The 27,189-nt window shown below is 39.4% G+C and overlaps 5 protein-coding genes and 1 pseudogene across 5 annotated transcripts; 2 read left to right on the top strand and 4 right to left on the bottom strand.

Moving 5' to 3' along the window:
- Nucleotides 1-608: 608 nt before the first annotated feature.
- On the top strand, nucleotides 609-4,910 carry LOC126801689 (uncharacterized). Its single transcript, XM_050529119.1, has 3 exons — nucleotides 609-912; nucleotides 1,018-1,210; nucleotides 1,547-4,910. Exons 2-3 carry the CDS (start codon nucleotides 1,090-1,092, stop codon nucleotides 4,555-4,557), a joined length of 3,132 nt encoding a protein of 1,043 aa, XP_050385076.1. The 5' UTR covers nucleotides 609-912; nucleotides 1,018-1,089; the 3' UTR covers nucleotides 4,558-4,910.
- Nucleotides 4,911-5,245: 335 nt separating this feature from the next.
- On the bottom strand, nucleotides 5,246-7,919 carry LOC126803786 (uncharacterized aarF domain-containing protein kinase At5g05200, chloroplastic). The gene is given in 7 exon segments (XM_050531525.1): nucleotides 5,246-5,674; nucleotides 6,102-6,218; nucleotides 6,557-6,670; nucleotides 6,672-6,736; nucleotides 7,022-7,119; nucleotides 7,277-7,542; nucleotides 7,911-7,919. Coding segments are annotated over 7 exon segments (849 nt in total). The 3' UTR covers nucleotides 5,246-5,494.
- Nucleotides 7,920-8,949: 1,030 nt separating this feature from the next.
- LOC126803785 (strigolactone esterase D14-like) lies at nucleotides 8,950-9,697 on the bottom strand (annotated as a pseudogene).
- Nucleotides 9,698-10,787: 1,090 nt separating this feature from the next.
- On the bottom strand, nucleotides 10,788-14,415 carry LOC126801691 (uncharacterized). Its single transcript, XM_050529122.1, has 2 exons — nucleotides 13,863-14,415; nucleotides 10,788-13,759 (listed from the first exon to the last, which is right to left on the bottom strand). Exon 2 carries the CDS (start codon nucleotides 13,609-13,611, stop codon nucleotides 10,801-10,803), a length of 2,811 nt encoding a protein of 936 aa, XP_050385079.1. The 5' UTR covers nucleotides 13,612-13,759; nucleotides 13,863-14,415; the 3' UTR covers nucleotides 10,788-10,800.
- A 758-nt stretch (nucleotides 14,416-15,173) lies between these two features.
- Nucleotides 15,174-16,725, bottom strand: LOC126801711 (uncharacterized). Its single transcript, XM_050529152.1, is given in 4 exon segments — nucleotides 15,174-15,526; nucleotides 16,000-16,122; nucleotides 16,222-16,301; nucleotides 16,600-16,725. Coding segments are annotated over 4 exon segments (534 nt in total). The 5' UTR covers nucleotides 16,714-16,725; the 3' UTR covers nucleotides 15,174-15,309.
- Nucleotides 16,726-16,916: 191 nt separating this feature from the next.
- On the top strand, nucleotides 16,917-26,711 carry LOC126801688 (uncharacterized). Its single transcript, XM_050529118.1, has 20 exons — nucleotides 16,917-16,936; nucleotides 17,332-18,163; nucleotides 18,261-18,467; nucleotides 18,615-18,676; nucleotides 19,213-19,711; nucleotides 20,307-20,507; nucleotides 20,909-21,164; nucleotides 21,445-21,685; nucleotides 21,799-21,971; nucleotides 22,055-22,561; nucleotides 22,757-22,923; nucleotides 23,281-23,497; nucleotides 23,590-23,784; nucleotides 24,036-24,152; nucleotides 24,342-24,584; nucleotides 24,753-24,954; nucleotides 25,084-25,298; nucleotides 25,427-25,578; nucleotides 25,815-26,079; nucleotides 26,199-26,711. Exons 2-20 carry the CDS (start codon nucleotides 17,334-17,336, stop codon nucleotides 26,466-26,468), a joined length of 5,019 nt encoding a protein of 1,672 aa, XP_050385075.1. The 5' UTR covers nucleotides 16,917-16,936; nucleotides 17,332-17,333; the 3' UTR covers nucleotides 26,469-26,711.
- Nucleotides 26,712-27,189: the final 478 nt, after the last annotated feature.

The following is a 27,189-nucleotide window of genomic DNA, read 5'->3' as shown; positions in this document are numbered from 1 at the left end:
AGTCTGTTTTGGGAATTATATATACAATTAGTCTTAATCAAGATTAAGTTTTTCTTTATTAATAGGCCTGATTAGTCAAAACTTTCGGACCCATCCCAAAAAGTAAACACCACCTACTCTCTTTAGCATCACCTGGAAAAATTTGAATGCCACGTTACCCATGACAGCTACAGCTAGGAGATAAGTCCTTGTTTGAGTTTGCACAGCTGGGTTTCTAGTTTTCTACTCCAAAACTTCAGATTTACCTCACAGTGAACATAGGGCTCGTTCCTGTTTATGTATCGATGCATCAAGTAGACCGGTTTCGTATATCTGGGTTAAGTTGATTTCACTCGTCAAGATGATAGTTTCATGCATTAGTAGACTAGCATAATAACGAGGTAGAGTTGTAACTAGTTTAGGCTAAGTTAATGTAATGTACCGTAAACATTCCTCTTCTGGAATTAGATAGACAAAGGAAGAGATAAGAGGGTGGTTGACTTGGGTAGCGGTCTTTCTCTGCCAGCGAGGGAAAAGCAAAGACAGAAGCTTTAGAGGTCAAGATTGATCGTTCTCAGTTTAGAATTATGAGAGAGAGAGAGAGAGAGAGAGAGAGGAGTAGCTTGGCAGTGACACGTCACGACTGACGCTTTAAATAAGGTCGGCGCTGAGGTCTCCTTTCTGGTCTGTATTGGCTTTGGGGCTTTCCCGTGTTTCTCACGGTCCAGTAAGGAATGGTTTGACCTGGAAGCTTCATCACCACGACAAAACCACCCTGTTCCAATACCTCCCCAACCTCAAGTTCCTCTCTCTCTCTCTCTCTCTCTCTCTCTCTCTCTCAGACTTTTCTTGTTTTGGTGAACGCTGAGAAAACTTGCTACTCCATCTTCAAGCTTCTCTGCAGTTTTTGGATAATTCCTGTTCGCAGTTCAAGTGAGTTGTTTAGCACTTCAGTTTATTGGAACCCATGCTCTCTTGTGTAGATCCAAGTACCCTTTTGAAGCTTTTGTTTGTTGACATCTTGTGGTTGCATTGCAGATGGTGTTGGATATTGCATAGCATCAAGTTTGAGACTTTGTGTTGGAAGCTCTTTTTTTGGTGGGGGGAGATATGGCTACTGAGTTCACTACGAAAGTTCGGCTAGTTAGATGTCCTAAATGCCAGCTGCTTCTACCGGAATTGCCGGACTTCCAGGTCTACAAGTGTGGTGGATGTGGTGCTCTTCTCCAAGGTAAATTACAGTACTTGTTTAACTCTCACTACAAACTACTACTGTGTGTATTGAGAAAAATTCATCTTAGAGTTTTTATGTCCCGTCTCCTGTGGCCTACAGATAGAAAAACGAGTCTTTAAACTTGTTTGGAGACTTGTTTGTCACTTTGGTTCTGCTCAGTTTGTTTCAGACATTGTATAAGTTGCCATCATGTCTGTCTATGGTTTTGGCATTCTGAGTAATTGAGCCGTCTTTTTCTATGATATGGATAATAGCTTTCCGCTCTTGCTGCTCAGTTATTTTACTTTTTGTATACATGATTCGCGTTTCTGATTTATGTCATCCATACTGCAGCAAAAAATCGCTTGAAAGGATTGGGGCACGTTTATGAAGATAAAGCATCTAGCAGGAGTAGCAGCACAAGTTGTAATGGAACTCTTCCTGACTCAGGAGAGTGCTCTTCAGACCAAATTGATGAGAAAAATCAAAATAAGTCTTCTGGAGCATGCTCTTTCGAAAGAAATATGGAGAGGGATGAGAGTAAGTCTTTATCAGAAGGCTATGAATTAAGCAACTCAAGTCTAAAGGCCAAGGTTCCTGCCATGGAAGAATGCACTTTGGAAAGAATGAATGAGAGGAATGACAGTGGTTCTTCAAAAGGCATTGAATCTAGCAGCTCAAATCTGGAGGCTTTGGCCCCTGCCTTGGGAGAATGCTTTTTGGAAAGGAGGCATGAGAGGGAGGGGAGTAATTCTGCGGATGGCATTGAATCTAGCAGCTCAAGTCCAAAGAGTAAGGCTCCTGACCTAGGAGTATATTCTTTGGAACGAAGCCATGAGAGGGAGAGGAGTAAATCTTCAGAAGGTATTGATTCTATCAGCTCAAGTCCAAAGGCCACAACCCTTGACTTGGGAGAATGCCCTTTGGAACGAAACATTGAGAGGGAGTGCAGTAAATCTTCAGAAGGCATTGAATCTTGCAGCTCAAGTCCAAAGGCTACTTTTCCCGACTCGGGTGAATGCTTTTCGGATCACAGCAGTGAGAATAATCAGAATAAGTTTTCTGACGATCAAGAATCACCGCTGAGGGATCCTGATAATTCATCTGAAGATGATCATGGTGGTGAGCGGATTGGAGACATAAACTTACCAAGTAAAATCCAAAGCAGCCAGAGTCATCAAAATGGTTATGGTGGCCTTGCTATGGAGCCACTTAGAGTTCTCAAAAAAGTCTCTTCATTGGTGGAGTTTGCAAATAGTGAAAGTAAGGTGCCATTACCAGAAACAGCAGCAAATTCAGAAGCATTGGAAGATGATGAGAGATTACCTTTGGAACCAAATGTAGAGGTAGACATTGTGGTGGAGATTGATTCTGATTCTACGAGTTCAAGTAGGCTCGATGCAGTGGCCACAAGGGGAAGTGATTCAATGTATTCTGCTCCTTTGCCCCCAAGGGACAGCATTTTATCAGATATTATTGTATCTTCTCCTGACGAACAATCAAATGAAAAAGTAGACCTCAACATGGGTGTTGATTCAAGTGCTGTCAATCCAGGAGCTACATGGGAAAGTGGTGTTACTGCTCACAACCCAGCTCAAGAGAGCAGTTCAGGTACACTTACATCTTCTGCTGATGAGAAACTCAAGGAACCACATGATAGTGTTCTGAAAAATTTTGATCATCTGATGTCTTCGAACACATTTGAAACTACTGAGTTTCTCAGCCCCAGATCTGAGTTTAGCGCTGCATTTAGAGATAGGTCGAAGTCCCCAGCAAGTAGAAGCCATCATGCTTATGATGCAAGTGTCTCTTCTCATGATGGTATAGATGATCAGTTCTACAACCAGAATTTACCTACATTTCAAGATGCTCATACAGCTCCTAACCTGGCTCAGTCTGAAGAAAGAAATAGAAGGGAAATTTTTTTTGCCGAAAACATGCGGAATAAAGGTCCTGAATTACCAAATCAGGCTAGGAGTTCCTGGTCAAGTATGTCTGATAAGAATAGTCATGCCATGAATTACAGAAACCCGGATCAAGAAATGCTGCCACCAAGAATACCAGGTCATCCAAGTCGAGATCATGCAAGAGTACTACATAGAAATGAATATATGCCCAGGATGGCTTCTCTTCAAGGAGATTACCTAGGTGGATATGGAAATGGATGCTTCGCAAACCAAATCCGTAAAGAGTTCCCAAGCAACATTGACTATCGATCTGGCAGGTATATGAGTGCTGCAGCGGATAAGCTGGCACTTATGAGAATTGTGCGTGAACTGCAGAATGAGCTTTTCCATGTACGGGCAAGTCGGCAGGAACAGCATATTCCCCAGTTCCATAATTATGAGGCATCTGAGGAGGAGCTTTTCCCTGGTCTAAATCATCCTAGGGATCAAAGAAGCAGCAGAGCGGGAAGCCATTATAACCAGCAGCAAAGTCAGTACACACGAATACCTTTCTCCAGTGAGGCAACAACAAGCAGACATCAAGTTGATCCCTCCTTTATGCACCACTATCCTCAAGACAGGCAGTACTCAGCACCATTGCCTCTACCCATCCGGAGCAATACTAATGGGTTACATAGGCTTCATCCTTATGCCTCAAGGCAGTGGGACAGTGAATCTGATGATCAGAGGCACAACAGTCATGAGGTGAAGAAGTATTATGGAGAGAAACAGCAGATGCCTATGCGTCATTTCCGGCCAATAGCTGGTGGAGCTCCTATCCTGATTTGTTATAACTGCTTTAAACCACTGCAGATACCTGCAGATTTTCTGCTTTTTAAAAGGAGATGTCATAGACTTCGATGTGGTGGTTGCTCAAAGGTGCTTACGTTTTCACTCCATAGGACAACTCACATAGTCCCTTATGAAGCGAATGCAGTAGGCCCTCCCCCAAGTGAGGTTAATGACCACAGCTATGGTGTAAATGGGGATCCTGTGTCATGTTCAGATGATTATGGCTATGGACTCTCATACTGCAGAAGTGGCTCTACTGAAGCAGAAGATGCTGGAAATGTAACACCCGCGAACTCCCTCCAAAGTACTATAGTGCATGAGAGAGATATGTCATATGGTTCAAACAACCCAACAAGAGGGAGACAGGAGATCGTTTCTCAAAACAAAGATAAGAATCCAATTGGAAGATTTATGTCAGCAAAAAATTCATCCAATATGTTGAAGTCAAACAATCATTCCTCAGAAATGAAGCTGCCACCAAAGTCAAGCTCACCACTTCATCGACTCATGGGTTACAATTCACCTAGTCAGGTGATTAGGGGGTCTGGTTTATCTCGTTCAGGGACAACAAGCTCAGTGAGGAACTACGAGATACTCCCGGAATATATGCTGTCGAAAACTGAATGATATACTGAAACTTCCGGGGCGCTTTTTGCTCGAGTGGTAAAGACCTTGGTGTGTCACTCATGGCAAAGATAGATTTCTGGTAAGCTTTTTAAGGAAAAACACTGCCACTTTAGCTACTTAGAACTAAACTATTTTCCTCTAGAGGAGTTACCGTTCGTTGTTGTTAGTGAGACTAATACAGTGGCCACGGCCTCATAGTGAGAGAGAGTCATGTTCGATGCAGAAATCATGTTTTCAATTGTCGTACAGATAAATATGTTAAAAAGAACTCATATTTGATTGATTATTTTCATGTATACTGTATAGTATATCGTGTAATGGTAATACCGTAATACCAATTTCAATTTCACATTTGTTGTCTGGTTTGCTTTAGCAGCATAGACATCAGCGACATGTATAATATATACTATATAGCGTCACCAACTCACCATACCAGTTGATCAGTGAAGGGAAGCATTTTGAGGTGTGTGTACTATGGATGGACCAAACTGAAAACTGCAGCAGCGGCTCTGCTTCAGTACAACTCCCCATCTTGGAGAAATTTTAGTTGTATTAGTTATGTACATAATCTGCGAGAAGCAGCATCTGCATTTTAGTCAAATGCTGTTTCATGAGCACAATGATAACCCCCAGGCAAATTTCACATATCAATTTACTTGAACCTGAAATATGAACAAGATGGTGCAATGTGACTAGCTATTTTTCGTACCAACATCCCGCGTATGAGGATTTGTTACTATGAACGTTTCCAGCTGGGGGATTACATATGTCGCTTTTAAAATCCTGTAATATACATTTCACTGATGTCTGGTAATCAATTGGTGAAGCAAAGCATCACACGCCAAGTCCATACCAAAACCCGTGCCATGCTTTGCTTCATACAAATCAGTTACCTTATTTATATATACAGAACTTACACATCTCTACTCTGCTAGATTCACCTGAAATTGTCTCTGTAGTTGCTTCTTCGGTTTGAAGCAATTGAAATCCTTTGGTCCTGGAGCATATTCAAGTTTGGGGCCAACAAACGGGTGTACCGATCAAAATACAAAAGTTGCTTCAAGAGAAGTGCAAACTCTCTCGGAAACTTCAATCCATATGATTCACTAACACGAATCTGAAATATCAACATGTGTTAGTACGTCATGGATGGTGATTATCCTTTGAAGGACCAAAATCACTAACCTTACACCTACCAAAAGAAAATGTTCCCGCTTTCAGGTGCGGCTATGAACTTAACTAAACATGTAAGCATGCAACTTTACTGGAGTCTAAACATATAACTCTTGTATAAGTTATAATTGAGATACTTTCAGAAGAGGCCACTAATTGGAACTTTTCCTTTTTACTGTTTTAAATTGCTTATAGGTTTTTTATGGTCTCCATTCAAACCCTGTTTACTAGATGACTGATTTCCCCAGTATGTATCAACTGATTCTTGTATTCGGAACCATAATGGGTTTGAAGTTATAAAAAGGCTAAACAAGCAGTGATGTTTCATCAAATCATGCATGCAATTAACCTAAATGCAGCCAACATTTTACCACATCAAGAAAAAGTGCATTCATTTGTCTCTCATCAACAACTACATTAGTGGAGACAGCAGTGGCGTTTGTAGCCGGCTCCCTGGCTGTTGCTATGACTATTTCTGTATCCAACTCCTGCATTTTAGATACAATGTAAATGTTATATCTAAGTTACAATCAGATCCGCTCAAACTTATGATTTTGCCATTACAATTCTAAATTGTAAATCCGCCAATATTCAGGGTCGCAGTCATCTATTCCCCTTTTCATCTTTCCTACAGCAACCATTTTGAAGGCTAATCCAGACATGTCTGCGTATGTATATCAATATCATACAGTATATCATCTTTTGGTGGCAGTTTCAGTTAGAACTTGATTTTCCTTGGTTGACTCCAACTTGTCTCAGAAAAACCACAATCAAGACCTTAATTCAAGCAAACATAAATAGCCCAGGAACAAACTTCAATGCTTGCCTTCATTGATGAGAACATTTTTTCCAAGTCACTTGCGAAGGCTTTAGCATCAACATTTGTGTCTGTCGCACCCATTTGAATCAATGCAGATGCCATCAATTCATATTCTTCCAGTTGCAATTGATGCCAAAAAGCTTTCCATGGCAGCCCATGTTTGTGGGTCTATACGACCTACGATTCCTGTAAATTTGAGTTTAACGAAAGATAATTTTGAAATAAGTAAAAGATATGAAAGATTAAATTAATTCAGAATTTGAAGGGTTAGACAAATAAAGAGAGCTTCATGAAACTTTCAAGCATTTGATGGGTACTGCATCTAAGGATTGTGCACTTTTGGTATGGACGACCAATAGGTTAAGTGAAGTAAATTATACACCATGTCCAAACAACTGAAGCAATGGAATAAATGCTGGCGACAATCACCTATCAACTAAGGCACAGGTAAGTGTGATGGATGAGACTTACCAAAATCAAGAAACCCGACACGGCCATCACGCAACAACCACAGATTACCAGCATGCACATCTGCATGAAAGCTTTCACAGGCAAGCAAACTGCCAAACCTGCATTAACCAAGAAACAATCAGGAAAGCATTTTTGGTGAGTGTAAGCTCAGAGCTTTGACACTTCAGATAAACATACTGCCTTTCTACTGAGTGTTAGATCAGAGCTTTCACACTTTAGATAAACATACTGTGAATTTACAAATTCACGGCATACCACACATTAAGGGCAGTTATGAGACTGGCCTCCGGACTAGATACAAGTGAACTTATAGAGTTTAAGTCGGTAAGAGGAACTCCATATAGCCTCTCCATGGTTAGAATTCGTTTTGTGCTACATAGGTGATACACTCTTGGAGCTGTAGCCTGCCTTGTGAGTCCCATGGCTTCTAAATATCTCCTGAAAGACTCAATATTTGCAGCCTCCTTGTAAAAATCAACCTCTTCAAGCATAGACTCCCGTATGTCTTTCACAATACCAACCTACTGAAAATATGAACAGATTAAAATGGAGAAATCTTTCCACAATGACTTCCCCAGATATGTATAATACAACGAAAATGACACAGATATTATTTCTTTTTGAGTGAAGAAGAGAAGTAGAACATGAAGAACGAAAGATGCTTGGGTTCTCACTCAATGGTCACACGTCACGAGATCGTGAGATGAGCATTTCCTGTTTTGACTATATATAATGTGCAATTGTTGGGGTTGGGGGCTAAGTAGTTAGAGCATGTCCAACAGTAACATGGACCTTCGGGTATAACTAACTAGGGTTGTCAATAGGTCGTGTCGGGTTGGGTTCGTGTCGGTTCAAAGTGTCTCGCGTGTTATAAAATGTAAACCCAAACCCAACCCATTTAATAATCGTGTCAAAAATTTAAACTCAAACCCAACCTATTTATTAAACGGGTTACCCGTTTCTAACACATTTAACTCATTTAATAAATATATTTGTCGTTTTAGATAAGATAACTAACTAAAATAATAATCAAATAAAAAAATTCATTGTATTACCCAAAATCCTAGTTCAAAATGAGAAAAACTTACTAAACCTTTATATACATATAATATTACAATTTTTAAATAGCTTATGTACGCACATTTTATATAGAATTTAGTTCGATTCTTTTATTAAACGTGTCATGCAGGTTCATTTCGTGTTCGCGGGTTAACCCGTCGTTGACCCGTTTATTAAATGGGTCATGGCGGGTTGACCCGCCGCTGACCCGCTTTTTAATCGTGCGGGTTCAACCCGCTTTATTTCGTGCGGGTTTCGAGTCGTGTTATCGGGTCGTGTCGAAATTGACAGCCCTATAACTAACAATTGTGTTTTGAGAGATTGTTTTGATTAAAATAGAAAGAGATGAAGTAAACGGATGAGTTAGAGAGGCAAAAGCAACCGGAGAATGTACATTACTTGAGATTTGAGAAAGAATGAACGACTCTGCTAGTCATGGTAAATTAGTTTCTTATCATCTTCTATTTCCGTTTTGTAATTTCCTGGTTCAGCTGAGTTCATTAGTTTTATCACTTTTATGGGTCAATATGTAACTGTAATCACCCTCACATTTTTAAGACAACGCATGTCTTGTTGATTATATGCAACTTCTATACATTAATTGAGATTTTGAGAAAGAAAGAACCAAATGGACATTAGTGTTTAAGCTAGCTGAGTAGCTGGTTCAGGTGAAAACTAATGGTACTCCGATTTCATATCGAACTACTTTCCTAAATATAAACCAAACACAATTTATATTTCATGGAATGATGGTTCACGGAACGACATTAAGGCCATCTAAAGTAGGCATACATTCACATCAATCACATGTCAGGGCCTTCATACTAGCTATAGAGCTAAAGCTGAAACAAAGAGTTAGGACTTCAGAATCAGCATGATGATTTTCACATTCTTTGTTTAAGTTCAAGATCAAATTCAACCCCAAAGATCAGTAGTAGCACATCAAGAAACTCAGTGTGCAGTTAACTGTGCAAAATGGCCATTAGTATTCATAATCTTCAGTTCTTCACTTTGGGGTTCCCCTTGATTTTCTTCTGTATGTAAACTTCGACCCATTTTGGAGAGACAATGTCACTGTTCGTGGGGGTGACAGTGGATGGAGTTGGAGTTGAGACCTTTTCAAGTGTCTCTTTGCCTCTTTGGTAACTGTAAAAGACGATTTCAACTAAAGTGCAAATTCAGGTCCTTTTTTTTGCAGGCATTTAGTTGTGGAAGGTGGACTTGGTTGTGAAAGTTGGATAATAATCATTCTTGCTTGAGATGATTTGAGATGAACTTGTCAACAGAGAGGGTCCTTTGAATCCGCAGCAAGGGAAGCAAGGCGAGCAACCCAATTGTGGTAAGCTGGATTCTACGCTTGAGATGATTTGCTTAATCTCTGAACTCCTAAAACCCACCTTCATAGTCATCTGAATTCAATACCTATTCTAAATAGCGGATAATGAAAGAATGGTGAAAAGATTAAGTTATCTTTGAATGTTTCACTTGGTCAAAATAAAATGATTAATAGCAGACCAAGAACTCGATATTGGTGGGGTTAAGGGCTATCTAAGAACGACAAAAAGAACCTTCACACAGACATGAGCCTACCTCAATCATCATCCCAACTAGTATCATAACCTACATGCCAGTTAGGTGCTGATAAACTTTTCTTGATGCCATCCAAATCAGAAAGGAAGTTGATAAACAAACTTCATAAGATTAATCAACTTCTGCAGACCCAAGAAAAATGGATGACTCTACGCAGTACCAACTCTAGCACGAGACACTAGACTCATAGAGAGCACCAATGCCTTCTTAGTTCATTAGTTTATGTTACACAAGACTCATAGATATGACATTTTCGTATCAGACAAGGAATACAAGTAAAATATGCAACGGTGGAAATCGTGGAATCCAGTTCTTAGTTTATGGTTCTCAAACATCAATGTCCAACTTGAGCAGTGAGAAAAAACACCAAAATCAAGGCCAAAATCACATCAAAACAAGGGAAGAGATTTTCTATATTTGTTGGTTTGCAGATTCTGGATTTTGTTAGTTACCTATGTCTAAGTTATCAATTAAACAAGTCAAACCACATGGTCTGAGAATCTGAGATGATGTCTTTTTTATGAAACCAGACCAACCGTACTAAATTTGCAAATAACTGCATACTCAACCTCCTCTTCCTATACCCAAAATCAGATGGAGAAATATATTGGAAAATGAAAGAGACTTGAACTGTGGTCCAAGTTACCACTCAAATGTCCTTGTAATTGACCCCACTGCAGAACAACGATAGCTATAGTGAATTTTTCACAGTGAACAACAATAACATTATACAAATGAGCTTAATTGCCAGTAGAAATAATCGCAAATGATGAAAGAACACTTTTCTATAGAGAAAAATATTCAGACGCCATTTAACTTCTATTTTAATTTCCATCCACCTTTTGAACTGCTTTTAAGTGGAGAAAACACTCGATGTAACTGAATACCAGTAATACAAAAATAAATATTACCAGATATCAAAACAAGAATAAACAAATTTATCTGCTCGATCAGAAGAAAAACTCTAATAGCTGGAGCAAATTTATCAGATTGAGCAAAGCATCAAACCTTTTACTTACTCCAATGTTCAGCTGCTGGCTTGATCACATTCCCCGGAGATAGCTAAATAGAGTGATCTGCGCCACTCTTCTTCAGTGCAGAGACACAAGCAACCATATACTTTTCAAGTGTTATGCAACTGAATCTTCTGGTACTGTAGATAACTCATCTCCTTCAACAAATGATGAATTAAGAAATTTGGCAACAAATGCCCACATCTTATACACATCTTCGAAGTTGGTCAAAAATCCAAGTGAAGCTGTAACAACCTCAACCCTGAAAAATGTACTCTTCCCACCTTGGCGACCATTAGCCATTGGCTTGCACAAAGATGTATCATCAAGATCAAGAGCCCCACAAGGTTGCTTGGGGCCATCTAAGATGCGCACATGACTAAGGATACCGACGCCAAGAGATATACCATGTTTCTCAGCCAACTTCTGTACCACTTCAGGGTGAATTAGCCCATTTCCACTGCTCTGTCTCACATTAAAAGCTACAGCTGCACCCCTTTCATATTTGATCTTAGGACCATATATTTGCACCAGTGGCAATCCCACACCTTCATCAGGACCAGGTAACCGAAGTTGAAGTAACGAGGTAACAAGCCAATTGATAAGGTATCGCAGCCTGAAAGTAGTTTTGTTCAGACCCAACATATTAATATGATCCAGATTCCGACAAACTACTTCAGGCTCCCTCCTCTCCCATTCCTGATCATCAACATAGTCTCCTTCACTCATAAGCTCACCATCACCAAGGGTAGTCATAGATGCTTCTCCAGGCTCAAAAATATGGCTTGATATCCCTTTGTTGTCTCCCACAGTAAAAGATACCCTGCGACTACTCATGCTTGGATCTCGATCACCCTCTTCTAAACCAAAAAATCTACCACCAGAATATCTATTTGTCTCCCTTCGTCCAAGAAGTCTAAAGTCACCTTCTGTCTCCCTCCTTATAGCAGCACTTTCCTTTAGTTCTTGGCAAATTTCCGAGGTTGAGGAACTCCCAATGCCACTGTGTTTAAGCCCAGAACTACTGGGTACTGAAACTTCCCTGATTTCAGCATCTTCTTGAATTTCCCTAACATGGATGGAATCTGAATGCCTTCTACCACTTGCTGAGGCAGTAGCATCTGTTTCAGTAAATGTATCTTCTTCAGGAATTGCCTTAACACGGTCCTGCTCATGTGACACTGATAATACAGCTGCATCAAAAGACAACACAGGATCTTCATGCTGTCTGAGCTTTAACCTTTTATCATCATATAATGGGCTCTTTGGAATTGCAGATGTAACTTTTGGAGAGGAGAGCTTGCTGTTTTTCTTGCCAGAGAACCATAATGGTGGCAAGGGTGAGACTGTATTCTGTCTCATTATATTGCCAGAATGATCAGAACCAAACGGACTCTGACCCAAATCAATCCAGTATGTATTGTCCGAGGACTCATCTTCACTGAAGATTGGACTCTTCATAACTTCTCCAACAGAAATGCTCTCCACTTCCTCAAAAATGGTGCTTGCTCCATCTCTATCCGAGTCATGATCCATATCTGTCTCAAAGCAGTCCTTCACTTGATTGGTAGTAAACACTCCAGAAAAGGCAGGCATCTGTGACCCCCCATCTGCTTCAGGCAACAATTCTTCATTGTGGTCGACTGCATCATTACCATTTCCAGCCAACCCGTCAATACCATCCACAGAATCACTCAGGTACTGTGGAAAAACTGGGAGAATCCTCACCATTCCAGTCCCAGTACGACCCCCTTGACCTTGCAGACTAGCCATAACAGATTTCTTGATCAAAAGGCACCCAAATCCAGTTGGGTCAGACCCAAATACCCGGTAGAAAGATGTAATGATGAAATCCGGCCGAAAGAGAGACAAGCCAAGTGAATCCATGTCCTTAGGACCCAATGATCCAGCATCAAGCAAAACATGCCAATTGTTCTGCTGAGCAAGTGCCATCCACTGGTAAGAGTACTTGGCTCCTGTTACTCTTGACTGAACAGGAAATACAAAAAGCCCTGTTGCAGAATCCTTCTTCCTCCTTTTCTTGTTTGCAATTTGCTTTTTCAGCTCCCTAGAACAAAGTTTCAAGGTTGGCCATTTAAACCAGGAACTATAAACCTTAGCACCTTTTTCTTTAGCACTTTGAGCCATCCAATTCACAGACTGGCTCTCATGATCAAACATTGTCAGCAACTTCTTATTCGTTTGGAAAGGGTAAGATTCAGCTAACAACTTAAATGCAGATCCTCTGCTAACAGTGAAAACAAGACCATATTCGTTTTCGGGAATGTTCAAGTAATCCATGATCCTAGTCTTGATATCATGTTCAACAGAGCCGTTCTCGGCACCACCATAAAGAGCATGATTACTCAAATTTGCAGTTATTTCAGACAAAGTAAATGCAGATGATTCCCAATATGCTAGAGTTTGCAGATAGGAAAACAGCCCGAAACCGCAGTAATCAAGACATACCTTGGCAAAAGCCTCTGACAGGTGACTGTACTCATCTGCTCTCAAATGATCAATCTTCTCAGAGGACTGAAATTTCGGATACATTGTGAGGAACTTGTTGAATGCTTCATTGAGGTCAGGAATGGAGTCTTCTGTCGAAAATGTACGATAAGCAGCAAGTGCAGTGGCTCTCAGAAACTCCCTCTGAGCATGTAGCCTAGCAAGAGATCTTGACCTTCCAAAGCTGCTGCCATCTTGATTTGGAGCCTCAGAGGAATCAATGTCCTGCGATTTCGATAGAGACCCATCTTCTGATGCTTCTTCAAGAGCCTCCCTGAGTTTGTTCTCTTGCAATTGTCGAAGAACAGATGGCTTTCTCTTGGCCTCTACTGATAAACCAGAGCCATCTCTCCTTCTGGTCTTCTTCTCCGTTAGTAGAGCAGCACAGTGAGATATAGGCTTCCATACTGAAAGATGCATCAAGCCCTTTTCAATCCAAAACCAGTCAGTCTCACCCAGAAAGCCAAAGTAAAACTGAAACCAGATTTTGATCTTCAGAGACTGAGTGAGAGTGAGTCAAGTACTCAAGTTTTAAACTTTGGCGGATGAGGAGCCTTTACTTTAATTCCTAAAGCATTCAAACAACAAAGCCAAAGATTCTTCCATTAAAACCCAAAGCTTTAGTTGGATCTATAATGATATGACCAAAGAAAAAAACATCAAGGCCTAACCTTTAATGATTGCTTCACAGGGAAACCCCAGCTTTAGCATCCTCCAATTAAAAGCACCATAATGAAGGTTTGGTTCGTTTCAAACACAACCTCTTCTCAGTAAACATCAATTCAACGAAACCCGGATCTTAATATCCCCCAAAGATTCAATAACAAGAATCAAAGACACCCCCAATACAAAAAGACTCAAACTCCAAAACCAGAAAGTTTGGTTTTCCCTAGCAAAACCCCCAAGGCCTAAACCCAGTTCAATCAAATCTGATATAATTTGAAAAAAGTGGGCAGGCAACTAGACCCCAAACGAATAAGCAAGATGGAAATAAAAGCCACAAAGAAGGTCCAACACTGAGAAAAGGAAAGAAGCCTAACCAGCTCCAACAACTCCAACAACCACTCAGTCTCGTAGCTAGTACTAGTAACTCTATGAGTAGAGTGATATAGCATTGCAGTGATAAAAACAAAGGTTTTGAATTCTGTAATAGCAACCAACTGATCAGTCTCTCATTTACTACCAGTGTCAATATAGACATGTCTGCATTGAATGCTTGCTGTATCTCTTACCTCCCAACATTATTACACCACCCTCTCCTTCCCTCTCTCCTCTCCATGTTTGAATTTCCAGTTTTGACCCTTTCACATTGAGACACCCCCCCCCCCCCCCCCCCCCCACTTGGTTCTTGGTGTTGGAGAACCCCACCTTGTTTAACCTCACAATCTTGGCAGCTTGCTCCCTTTTAGGAACCTTTTCAATGGAGGCACTAAGACATTACCTGTCCTACTGAAACTATGAAGTGGTCTCTCCACTACCACCAAGAATGTTTGAGGAAAGGTGATGCATGGACTCATAAGTCATAAATGTCATCTGCTGTTAGCCTATGGCAAGTGTTTGTATTTGCGGTACAAACTTTGGAGTAAATGCGTAACACAGTGTCACACACTCACACTCCCCAGTCAACCAACAAAGTCTAGTACAGGTAACAAACTTGTGAAACTGTTGTACTTCTTCATTTTGGGTTATCACTGGATACGTCCACAGTTGATAAAGAAACCAATTGGAGCCATGCTCATTCTCAATCTCGTAACGTTTAGAGGTAAGTCCCTTTTTAGAGCAGCATACATGAAATGTAGAGAATCAAACCAAATGCCAGTGTGCAGCAAATGCATTGGAATACCAAGTGCTAAATAATCAAGGTTGTGAAGCTACCACTGAAAAGCCTAACCAGCACTTGTTAAGCAATCTCCGTCATAAATAATTAGAATTAGAATGACGTATTTGTTTAGCTAGTACGTGAAAGGTGAAGCAAAGATAAATATTAGCTGTGTTTGTATCTTTAGTACATCATTTGGAATAAATACAATCATTTCAACAAAAATCAGGACCACAGATTTGAGAATGTCATATGTTTTTTCCGTTCCATTGCACACATTGTCGATTTACTACAGTTATTTAAGATTCAGTTCCTGAATTTGTATCCGAAACTGATTCTACCTCTGATTGCCATTCAGACGGTCTCATCCCGTTCATGTTGGCTTCTAACGGAGGAAGTCCATCATCATCACTAGAGTGATCCTCATTGGCATTCTCATTCCCTTCTTGTTTGGAGGTGTGTCCCTTCAAACTTCCACATGCAACATCTGAAACCGTGGATTTGAAGATTTCAGGCCTACAATTGGATGACCAAAGAAATGTAACTGAAAGATCCGAAAAACAGAGCAGAGACATGGAATCATGGGAGGACAATAACTATTTTCAAAGTAGAAAAAGAAGTGCCCCTAGGATGCCAATGCAATTAATTCCATCCTTAAAATGATGTGTTAGACAGGGAAACTATGTCATCTTTACAGAATTGAAGAAGCAACTTTCACTTCTTTACTGCACATTCTCTCACAGCCATTACTATCTATTTGAAGGAAAGTAAAATTGAGTTCCCTACTGGAACACTTTGAACTTTGGTACGCAACAACAAAGACCAAAATACTCCACAAGCCATCATACTATTAAACTCTCATACTACACAAGCTGCAGTTAAGATGGTGGCACGTACCCAAGCCACAGTTGACAATGATTTAATGAAGGAAAGACAAATGTAGTCATATAGTGGCACATGACATTTTCAGCTGTGAGCAGAACACTCACCATTCTGGTGATTTCCGGAGTGCACGAACTTGTTCAAAAAATAGAACTCGGGAAACAATACACGCCACTTTGCCACCTGATTCAAGAACCTTGTCCTTCTCACTTGCATCAACCACAACATAACTCCCCGGCCAACATTGAAAAAAAAAAACAATGTAAAACACAAAAAAATTGCCTACGTTTGCAACAATTCCTTACAAACCAGTTCAGCTTATATGGTACAAACCTCGTTTAATCTACATGCTCTTCGAAAACTTAGCGGGAAACAATGCCAAGGATTTCTCTCCTTGTGCATCCATTACCTTCAAATAAGCAAATTCACAATCAAACCCAAGATAAGCATGCATTAACACATTTCCAAATCTCAATTAGCATCTATAAATCCTCATTCACTCCACAAAATGAAGAACAAGCACAATGTTTGAAGAAAGACACTAAATTTAAAGCTGGGTATGCTCTGATTTTCCAAATTTCACTAAACTCGAATGGGGTCTATCTCAATTACCCAAAAGACCTAATCTTTAAACAACCCCAACAACCCAAAGCATCAATCTGTACAAACCAAGCTGCAGATTTGGCAATCTAAGCTTATTGCTTTACCTCAATGAGAATGGACCCACGTAGAGAAAGCACTTGCATTATGGAATGGCCATCGCTGAGGGTCAAGCTCTGTTCCTCCACAGCCCTCTTCAGATTCTTCCTTCCTCCTTTCATTGCTTCTCTCTGAATTTGGGGAAAGACTAAACCCCTGAATAGTCAAATCCTCAGTCTCAAAAGGGGTTTAGTAGTGGCAAAATTGTAATATATAAGTCAATTCATGGGCCTTTTGGGTGTTTCGGAAAGTACTTTGGTTGTGCACGTATATAAACACAAGTTAACTGACAATATCTGTTTTTCTCGCTCTTCGGTTCTTGATTTCGAGCTCTGAAATTCCCAGGTTCATATCTCTATTGATTCTCTTTGATTCTTTTATACACTTTGATTCTGGCTTTGAATTCTATGTATTACGTAATTGACTCAAAGTTTTATAAGTTCTCTTAAAAGCAAAGTTTCGAGCTTTAATTATCTTTGATCATAAATTCTGTGTCTTTTCACAATTGAAATCGTAAAAGCTGCTCCTTGTTTGCAATACGATTAGGAATCGTTTAAACCCAACTTATGGTTAGTATTAGTAGTTAATGAATGCTAGGAAAGCAATGTTTGTGTTGGAATTGTTGTTGACATATTTGGATATATGAAGGTGTTGAATGTTTGTAAAGAGTGATGATTAAGGTGGAAGCGTTTGGATTTACAGTGTGTCACTTGTTTTCTGTTTTCGTTTTTGGATTATAGGGATGGGTAGAAGGAAGCAAAATCGGCCTCACCGGGCTGGTGGGATTGTATTAGAGAGTGGGGCAACTGCTGGCCGGGCTGAATTGGATGGGGAGAGGCAGTTAAATAGGGAAGCGCAGAAAAAGGACATAGATGAAGTTGAAATACCGTATTTTGTAGACGTTGATCGGACTAATTGGGGGTCTGATGAGCACTTTGATATTGCTGAAGTGGTTCTAACAGATTTGACTTTTGGAGAAGGGTTTTGTGGTGATGTTCTTGGTGGGGGTTTGGATCGCGATAGTTACTCCTTAAGGTTTCGGTTATCTAATGTGAAGGAATTTGTTAATCGTATTAAGCTTGGTCACTGGCCTTTGTTGTCCTCTGCTGATATATCTTTGGAATTTGTTAAAACACGTTCGAGCGAGGATATGGAGATGGAGAAGGACACGTGCTCAGTGATTTTTTCAGGAAGTTTTGATGGGCCAGATGAAGGTATATCTGGTCTGGTTCACTTGGCAAGTTTGAAGTTTATGACACTGAGGCCAGCTCTGTCAATTGAGTTTGTGAATGATACGTCAACCATCAGGATCAGGGTGGAGATACTGAAGAGTGCATTTGATGCTTGTGAGTCACTTCTGGACAATACTAGGCAAGTGTGGAAAAAGAGTATGATGAATGTCATGGCTTGGCTACACCCGGAAGTAATGACTTCTGAGGCTAGGTATGGAGTCGGTATATCAACAGACATGGAAGTTGATCCACATATTGACACTGGACATGCTAATTCAAATCACAGTAAACATGCAAGATTCGATGTTGCTGGGTTCTATGAAGCCATTAAACCCTCAAAGTGAGTAATATCACTTCTGAATATCACACCCTCTTCTTCTCCGTACTTTAGCTTTGTGTCTATTAACACTTTAGTCTCTTTCGTATCTTGTCTACAGAATGGATGCAATGCTTCATGATGTCCTGCCTGATTTGCTTCCTGAATTGAAACCATATCAGCGCCGTGCAGCTTACTGGATGGTACAGAGGGAGAAAATTGATGCGGAAAGTATGGCCCAAGAGGCCAAAAGTCAGTCAACGTTACCTTTATGTTTGCCCTTGCAATTTCTTGACAGATGTTCGAAAATGTTCTACAACCCATTCAGGTATGAAGTTGAAATGTGTTTATTAGTGTCATGACAGTGAAAGTAAAGAGTTTCTTCACACTGTTGGTTTACCTTTACAACAAGTTCTTTCAATCCCTTTCGGCCCCTCTTGGCTGCTTACCGTGAAAGTTATTGTTTCTTTTTCAGTGGAAATGTTTCGCTGCACCGAGAGCATTTTTCAACGTGCGTGTCTGGTGGTATTCTTGCTGGTAATCTCATTGTCCTGCAACTTTTTGTGTGTTGATATAATTTCTTGAGAAAGATTTTAAACACTTGATTATGTCAAAAGCATATTAATTGCTTCAACTAGAGCCAAGTGTCATAACATGAATTGTGGTACTTGTATTTTATATGACTTAGAGAGTAAAGCCTTGGAAAATGTTATTAGAATCCATCCATTACTTCTTTAATCGTCAACAAAGCAGGTTATCTGAGTTTTTTTTTAGTTGGAAATAGGTGAACCTATAGGCATGAAACAAATAATTTAGAGATGTTTCTAACTTTCCATCAACCAGTTCTGCATGTCTGCCAATACAATTTAGGGATGTTTCTATCAAGTAGTACTTCTGATTTCTAAATGGGGAAAGCATATTTGTAATTGTAAAAAATGGTTCTCTGCAATTGAAAATAATATTAATAATCATTTTTAGGTATTTATACCGAGGAAACATCAGAGGGTCAATGAATGAAAGGCTGGTGCTCCGTAATTGATTTTGATAAAATGGATCTTTTATGATTATGACAGATGAGATGGGCATGGGGAAAACTGTTGAACTTCTCGCTTGCATCTTTGCTCATCAGAAGTCAGCAGATGAAGACCCCGTATGCGCTGATGCTGAAATTCAAGATACCGAGGATATGAAAATAAATCTTAGAAGATTGAAAAGGGAGCGAATTGAATGTACATGTGGAGCCGTGAGTGAAAGTAGCAGATACAGAGGACTATGGGTACAGTGCGACATATGTGATGCATGGCAACATGCAGATTGTGTGGGCTACTCACCTAGTGGAGAGACTAAAAAATCCAGCGAGGCTTCTAATGAAAAAGAACATGAAAAGAGTTTGGTGGTTAATAAGAATACTAGTAAGAAGAATATAACCACAATAGATGTGAAAGATGAGGAATATATATGCCAGCTGTGCTCAGAGCTGATTCAGGCCACTACTTCTCCTGTTGCTACTGGTGCCACTCTTATAATCTGTCCAGCATCTATATTGCCCCAGTGGCATTCAGAAATTGTGCGGTATGTCTATTTTGTATTTAAGAGTCCTGCATTTCAAAATTGCCTTACAGTTGAGCCGAAAAAGGAACATATTTAGATTCACTTGATTTAAAGTTGGGTTCTCTTTATTACCGAAAGCATAATTTAATAATAGAATATTTAGTAAATTTTTCGTTAATATCTGTGTACTTTGAAGTAAAAGGTGTTTTGGCAACCTAAGCATGTTATGGCATTTTTTTTTAACTTTAGTATCACAAAGGTCTGGACTGGACAGCTGAGAGCCACTAATTTAAGTTGATCCAGGCATCAGCAATATTTGTTTGGTGGTAATTTTGAAAGTGACTTCGTTGACTGAAAAGAAAAATGTGGCTGCAATCCCCAGTATTGAAATGAAGCTGAAAAATAATCTCCATACCAAACTTATGTGTTCTTTAATTGCTGATTGTTTGTTGGTAGTAGGGGCGCACACATTAAGCTCTATTACTTTCTGCAATCGATGAAGTTATATCTAGTCAATATTCATGTAATGCATGCGGGGACATCATATGTAAAATTGTATGTAATGGTGAACCATGTGATTTCTAGAAAATGCTGACACTTTTTCATATTATCCTAGCCATACGCGTTCGGGTTCTTTAAAGACCTGCATCTATGAAGGTGTGAGAGAGGCCTCTTTTACAAACACATCTGTAATTGATGTCGATGAACTCATCAGTGCTGATATTGTGCTGACAACATATGATGTGCTTAAAGCGGATCTGTCACATGACTCTGATAGGCATGAAGGTGATCGACGCTTAATGAGATTCCAAAAGAGGTATCAAATATTCATGATTTGTGCTTTCTTTGGTAAAAGTTGTCTACATTTATATGCATTGATTGTAATGGAGTAGCAAAAATTCACAACTGCTTGTAAGGATGTGGCCTGGCATAGATCTTTCTCCCTACATTAGGTTGAGTTATGTGTGCACCTGTCTTTTTTGTTCAGATGATCTTTTTCGCTATTATCTGTGTCTCTTATTCTTTTCTGCTCCATCATCAACAATTACAAGAATACGATGATTTGTATATATTTTTTGGTTTGTTTTTCATTTTGTTTCCTATACGTATATATTAGTCAATGCTTTGCTTTGGTACAGCACTTGGTAACTCTAATGCAAATTTCTCTTGGACCTGTATTTATTTTTGTCATGGTATTGACCAGCCATCTTGTTGCAGATACCCAGTTGTGCCAACTATTCTTACCAGAATATTCTGGTGGAGGATTTGTTTGGATGAGGCTCAGATGGTGGAGAGTAATGCTGGTCCTGCAATAGAAATGGCCATGCGACTTTATGCGAAGCATCGCTGGTGCATAACAGGGACTCCGATACAACGTAAACTTGATGACTTATATGGACTTCTACGGTTTCTAAAAGCATGCCCGTTCAATGCTTCTAGGTGGTGGATTGAAGTTATACGAGATCCGTATGAGGTATAGATTGATTCATATGCTACTGTTTAAATTCTCCAAATATCTTTTGAAGCTGGAGGCTGCTTGCCCATGTCAAAGTGCATAGATGCGAGATAACTAGAACCAAATATCATAAGTGTACTTACTATTTAATATTACGTAAAAAAATCTTTGATTTGGGTATATAAATAGTATAATTCTTTGTTCTTTCTCATGCCTCTTTTTCATCTGGTTGTTTAGTTCTTGGTAGTTTAAAGTTTGAGCATATCACACCAGTGATATCTTTTCCTTTTCTTTTCAGAGGAGAGATGCAGGAGCTATGGAATTTACACATAAATTCTTTAAAGAAATCATGTGGCGATCCTCAAAAGTGCATGTAGCAGATGAGTTACAGCTTCCACCTCAGGAAGAATGTCTCTCTTGGCTCACTTTATCTCCAGTTGAAGAGCACTTTTACCAGAGGCAACATGAAACCTGTGTGAGTTATGCTCGAGAAGTCATTGAAAGTTTGAAAGAGGATATTATGAAGAGAACAGTCAGAGGTTGTTGATGTTTGCTTTGAGACTTTAGTAGTCATTCTGACAGAATACAATAATACTTGCTTCACCAGTAGGAGAAACAATGGTCTCACAATTCATCTTGCTTATTCTCCCAGGATTTTCAGCAGCTAAATTATCAGATTATTTCATCACACATGCAGAGGCAGGAAAGCTGCTGAATGCACTTTTGAAGCTTCGACAAGCCAGCTGTCACCCTCAAGTAGGAAGCTCAGGACTGCGTTTGCGTTCTCTCCAACAATCTCCCATGACTATGGAGGAAATTTTAATGGTATGTTCATTATAATAAGTCTGTAGTTGGGTTATTTGAAAGTGGCAGCACATGTTCTTTCTGCTTAAAAGGATCTTTTGCAGGTTCTAGTTAGTAAAACAAAGATAGAAGGGGAGGAAGCTCTCAGAAGGTTAGTTGTTGCTCTTAATGGCCTCGCTGGGATAGCTGTAATTGAGCAGAATTTTATTCAAGCTGTATCATTGTATAAGGAATCGTTGACTCTAGCTGAAGAGCATGCTGAGGATTTCCGCCTGGATCCTTTGTTAGATATTCACATTCATCATAATCTTGCTGAAATACTTCCATTAGCAACAAGCTGCTCCCCTTCAAAAGCAGAACTTATTCCTGGGAACAAGGCTTCTTGTTATGACCATGTAGCAAAGAGGCGAAAAGTGATTGGGGGAAATAACTCATCAGAGAATGACTTTTCTGTTGCCCAAGAATACGATGACGTGTCCCATGCATCATGTAGTTCCTTCACTGACATATCTTTGAGAACAGTCTGTGACAATCTAAAGGAAAAGTACTTATCTGCATTCAATTCAAAGTTATTCTTGACCCAGCAAGAGTTTAAGAAGTCTTACACCCAGGTATATTTCTTCTGTGCTTCACATTGCGCTTTAGGTGTCCGGTACATAGCATTTTTCATCTTATTGATACACCAGAACACATTAAAACTTCCGTATTAACTTTTGTGAGCAGTGAGAAGCCAAAACTAAATATGAATTCTTTTTTTATCTTTCTTTGTTTACATATTTTGACTTTCAGATAAACTCTTTTTGAAGGTCTGTAGCACAATTAACGAGATAAAAGATGTCAGCACAGTCTGGTGGTTAGAAGCCCTTCTTCATGCTGAAAAGAGTAATGACATTTCTAGTCTGTTGATCAGAAAGATTGAGGAGGCGCTCGTAGGAAATCTAAACAATTCAAAGTCATCTAGAATTCCATCTCGGTGAGTATGTATTGAGTTTTTATGTATCGAAACTACTTTTCTAGTGCAGACTGCAGACTGCAGAGAACAGAATATGCTTGTAGTTTCTGTACCTTTGACCTATATACTGTCTCACCTAAAGACATGGTGGTCCTAGTCATACTTTCAAGTGGTTATAGTGAATCATGATGAAGAAGGTTGGAGCTAAAGATTATAAAGTTGTATGGACATAAGTATCTTAAATTAAATCAAAAAATTTTGTTCAGATAAGTTACATGCTATGGTGTTTTTAAAACAATCTATGATTTATGAGCTTAAAGGACTGTTGGGATGTTTATATTTTCTGTTAGCGACTAATTATAGTCCCTTTTGATGTAGTTTACGAAGCATAAGTGCTCTAAAGTATCACATGCAGACTGGTTTGGACCAACTAGAAGAATCTAGGATAATGTTACTTGATCGTCTTTTAGAAATTGATCAGACGATGAAGAAGCCAAATGAGGAGGATATCCAGCGTGTGAGATACTGTCGAAATTGCAAAGCTAATGATGGTGGTCCCTTATGTGTTCTTTGTGAATTAGATGAACTATTTCAGGTTCGTCACTCTTGTTCTTTGGTAGCCTTGTTGGTATTCTGAATGACTTGAATGTGTTGTATGGTCGTTAACATGTCTGACTTATCCATCAGAGTTATGAAGCAAGGCTTTTTCGTCTTGAGAAAGCATCTGGAGGTATTGCTACCTCCGCTGAAGAGGCTGTTGATCTGCAGAAGAAGAACTCTGCTCTTAATCGTTTCTATAAAAAATTGTCACAGCCAATTAAAGATTCAACATCACCCAAATCTAATAAAGAATCAAAGAAGAGAGATGTTGGAAAAGTTGTGGTTAGTTGCTCTCTTTTCCTCCCTCTCTTAGCCTCCCCTGCCTCTCCTTCTCCCTCCCTCCCTCTCGTTCTCATATTGTTGGCATTATGTTATTTTTAAATCAGAATCCAGGATCAATGACTGTTAGTTTTTTCTTACTCGTTTTACTGTTTCCTCCAAGGTACAAAAACTTTTGTATCTGTGTTTTAGTTTGATAGTATATTTGAGGTGGCCGATAATTCTTGTATAACTTCCGGCTTATTTGTTTATAGGTTTCAAAATCCCCTTCTGAATTAGAGGTTGTTCTTAGTGTTATTAAAAGCCATTGCAAGGCCCATTTAGGAAAGGAAGGCATATCAGAAGCTACCAAGCACCTACAAATTCTTGAGGTAGGTCGTGAACTGCTGACCAGAAACTGAGCAATTCTATAGACGTGATAGAAGGAGGAGCATTTAAATATAACATCTACTTTTATTTTTGTTTATATCTGTTTACATCTTTTTAAAAGCTTTCAGCTAAAGCGCATCAAGGATCCACTTTGTTACAATCTCATTTTTTTTCTTTATTACCTGGTTAAGGGCATGCGCAAGGAGTATGGTCATGCAAGATCCTTGGCAATAGCTCAAGCTCAGATTCTGCAAGCTTATGATGAAATTAATATGGCAACTTCAAGATTGCGCCTGAGGGAAGATGAGAATGATAAATCTCTTGATGCATTAAGTGAAGATGAATTACCTTCCGCTAACGTTTTCAACACCAGTGAAAAGTTTGCATCCTTTAGCTTATTGTCTAGTATAAAAGGAAAACTTCGTTATTTGAAGGTACAAAATCCATCTTTAGCCATTCATGATTATATTCATATTTCTTGGGTGTCTTCTCAAGTCAAATAGCATTTCCAGAGCAGCAAGAGTGGTAATTCTTGTGTAATCTTTTTCTATGATGAAGATAGTATATCCCATAGTGTATTCTTCAATTTAAATGTTTCATAGGGTTTGGTAGAAGCGAAACAAAAAAGGCCATCAAGTCCAAATCATTCCTCAGTTACTGAAGAGAAAGCCAGCATACCAACTTCTACAGAACAAAGAAATGAATGCATACCTAGAAGTGATAAAGAAACTTGCCCGGTATGTCAAGAGCAGTTAACCATTCGAAAGATGGTTTTCCCATGTGGACACCTTACTTGCTGTAAATGTAAGTGCTCATCTCTGGATATATCCTATTTTTTCATTCTCCTCTTTTCTTGTTTGTTTAAAATATTTCCTGCCTCCTACTATGTTATGTTTTCTGAAATGTCCAACTTCCAAAATTTCTTCCTCCTAGGTTTATTTGCAATTACCGAGAGACTACTCAATGGGAGAAAGGTTCAAGATAAGTGGGTAAAATGCCCAACATGTCGACAGCATACTGATGTTGGAAATATTGCTTTTGCTGATGATGGACAAATTGAATCTTGTGGTTCTGCTAGGCTTCAAGCAATCCGAAGTCGTGAAGAGTGTGAAGCATGTATAATAGTTCAAGGTTCATATGGAACGAAGGTAGGCTTTTTATCATGCTATATGGCATAAGTTATTTGCAGGACATTCCCTTGCCATTTTTTGGTAAATTTTCTTGTCAGTGACTTTAAACTATTATCTTGCTCATTGTCTGGTGGGGTGTTGTGAAGATTGAAGCAGTTACGAGAAGAATTCTGTGGATAAAGTCTACGGATCCAGAGGCTAAAGTTCTTGTTTTCTCAAGCTGGAATGATGTCCTTGACGTATTGGAGCATGCCTTCAGTGCTAATGGCATTACCTTTATAAGGATGAAAGGAGGAAGGTGAGTATAGAACAGCTACTTGAGTTATTTTTGTGCAACTTTAATGGGGTTAAACAAACACTTAAAATTGATTCCAGATGATAGCAACACTGTGTCTCAAAATTGTGTTCCTAGGATTTTATCATGGAGGGAAATAATATGAAAGGAATTACCTTAGTTATCAATTTTGGTGTTTCTGGAATATCAGTGGCCTTGGACTTGCTTAACTTCATTTACTTTTGGCTTTGTAACTTCAGGAAATCACAAGTTGCCATTAGTGAGTTTAAAGGAGAAAACCGAAGCTCAACAGGATATCACAAGTTGCCTGGCCGAAACCCAGAAGGAAGATCTATTCAAGTGTTGCTGCTCTTAATTCAACACGGAGCGAATGGCCTCAATCTGTTGGAAGCGAAGCATGTTATTCTTATTGAGCCGCTCCTCAATCCAGCAGTGGAGGCACAAGCCATAAGCAGGGTACACCGAATTGGACAGACAAATAAGACCCTTGCTCATCGCTTCATAGTATGTGCAATCTCATGCATCCTTGAATCTCAAATATTTATCCTCACACTTAATTTGCAATTAACATGTTCTATTAGCGCACTTCTGTAATGTCTCTTACTGTTTTTGGGTGCAATTAGGTTAAAGGTACAGTTGAAGAGAGCATATACAAGCTCAACAAAAGTAGGAACAGCACTGCCTTCATTAGCGGTAACACAAAGAACCAAGATCAGCCCTTGTTGACACTAAAAGACATTGAGGCCTTATTTTCAACAGTGCCATCATTGCCTGTACCAGAGACCGATGAAAGGCCAACTGAAAGTGAAAGCTTAAGACATTTGCCACCTTCTGTGGCTGCTGCCATTGCAGCTGAAAATCGACTCAAGGAGCAGCATTTATGTTCTTCATGACAGGTTACCACACCAAGCTATGAATCACTCTTTCCTGAATCATTCTTTTGTAAGTTCGTAGTAGATGCATGTACGTATATAATATATCAATTTTTTTCGACAAGATATAGATATCAGTTTGGGCAGCAATTTTCATCAGCATATGAAAAATGACATATTTTGGAGTCTGAGATGTAGTTCGTCAGGTCAGGAACTACTGAAAATCGTATCTAAAGGTATAGCACTAGAACACTTTTACGAGAAAAAAAAATTACAATTCCTGCTCAAGGGACGTGTTACGGTTTTTGGTTTTCTTTGGGGAAGAGTCACCGGGTAGGTTTCAAACTTTCAATGCAGTTGAAACATCCTTCCATGGTGATGAAAGTTTGCTAAACTCTACCGTTGAGGTAATTTTTCATTTACTAGATTGATGACAGGTTTTTTTTTTTTTTTTGGAAAGCAAAATCATGCAAATTCCTTCCTATTATGGGACGTGGTTACGAGAATTTAAATCAAATTACTCGTAATGAACTAATGACTACCGGAAAAGGCCACACCTTTCCAGAATTTTGGTCATGGCGCTGCATATATATTCCTCTACAATAGCATACAATAACTAGCAATTTGTCCTTTGAAGAATCCAATCCATTGAAGCCTATTTTAAAGTTTAAACACAACCCTGGATTCAACACACTGTCACCAATGCAGTTCTCAGTTAGTGGCTATATACCACACGATCACA

Source organism: Argentina anserina, chromosome 7 (assembly GCF_933775445.1).
Source record: "Argentina anserina chromosome 7, drPotAnse1.1, whole genome shotgun sequence".
Taxonomy (NCBI): Eukaryota; Viridiplantae; Streptophyta; class Magnoliopsida; order Rosales; family Rosaceae; genus Argentina; species Argentina anserina.
Note: the sequence above shows the minus strand (reverse complement) of the source record. Positions and strands in the feature narration are given on the sequence as shown.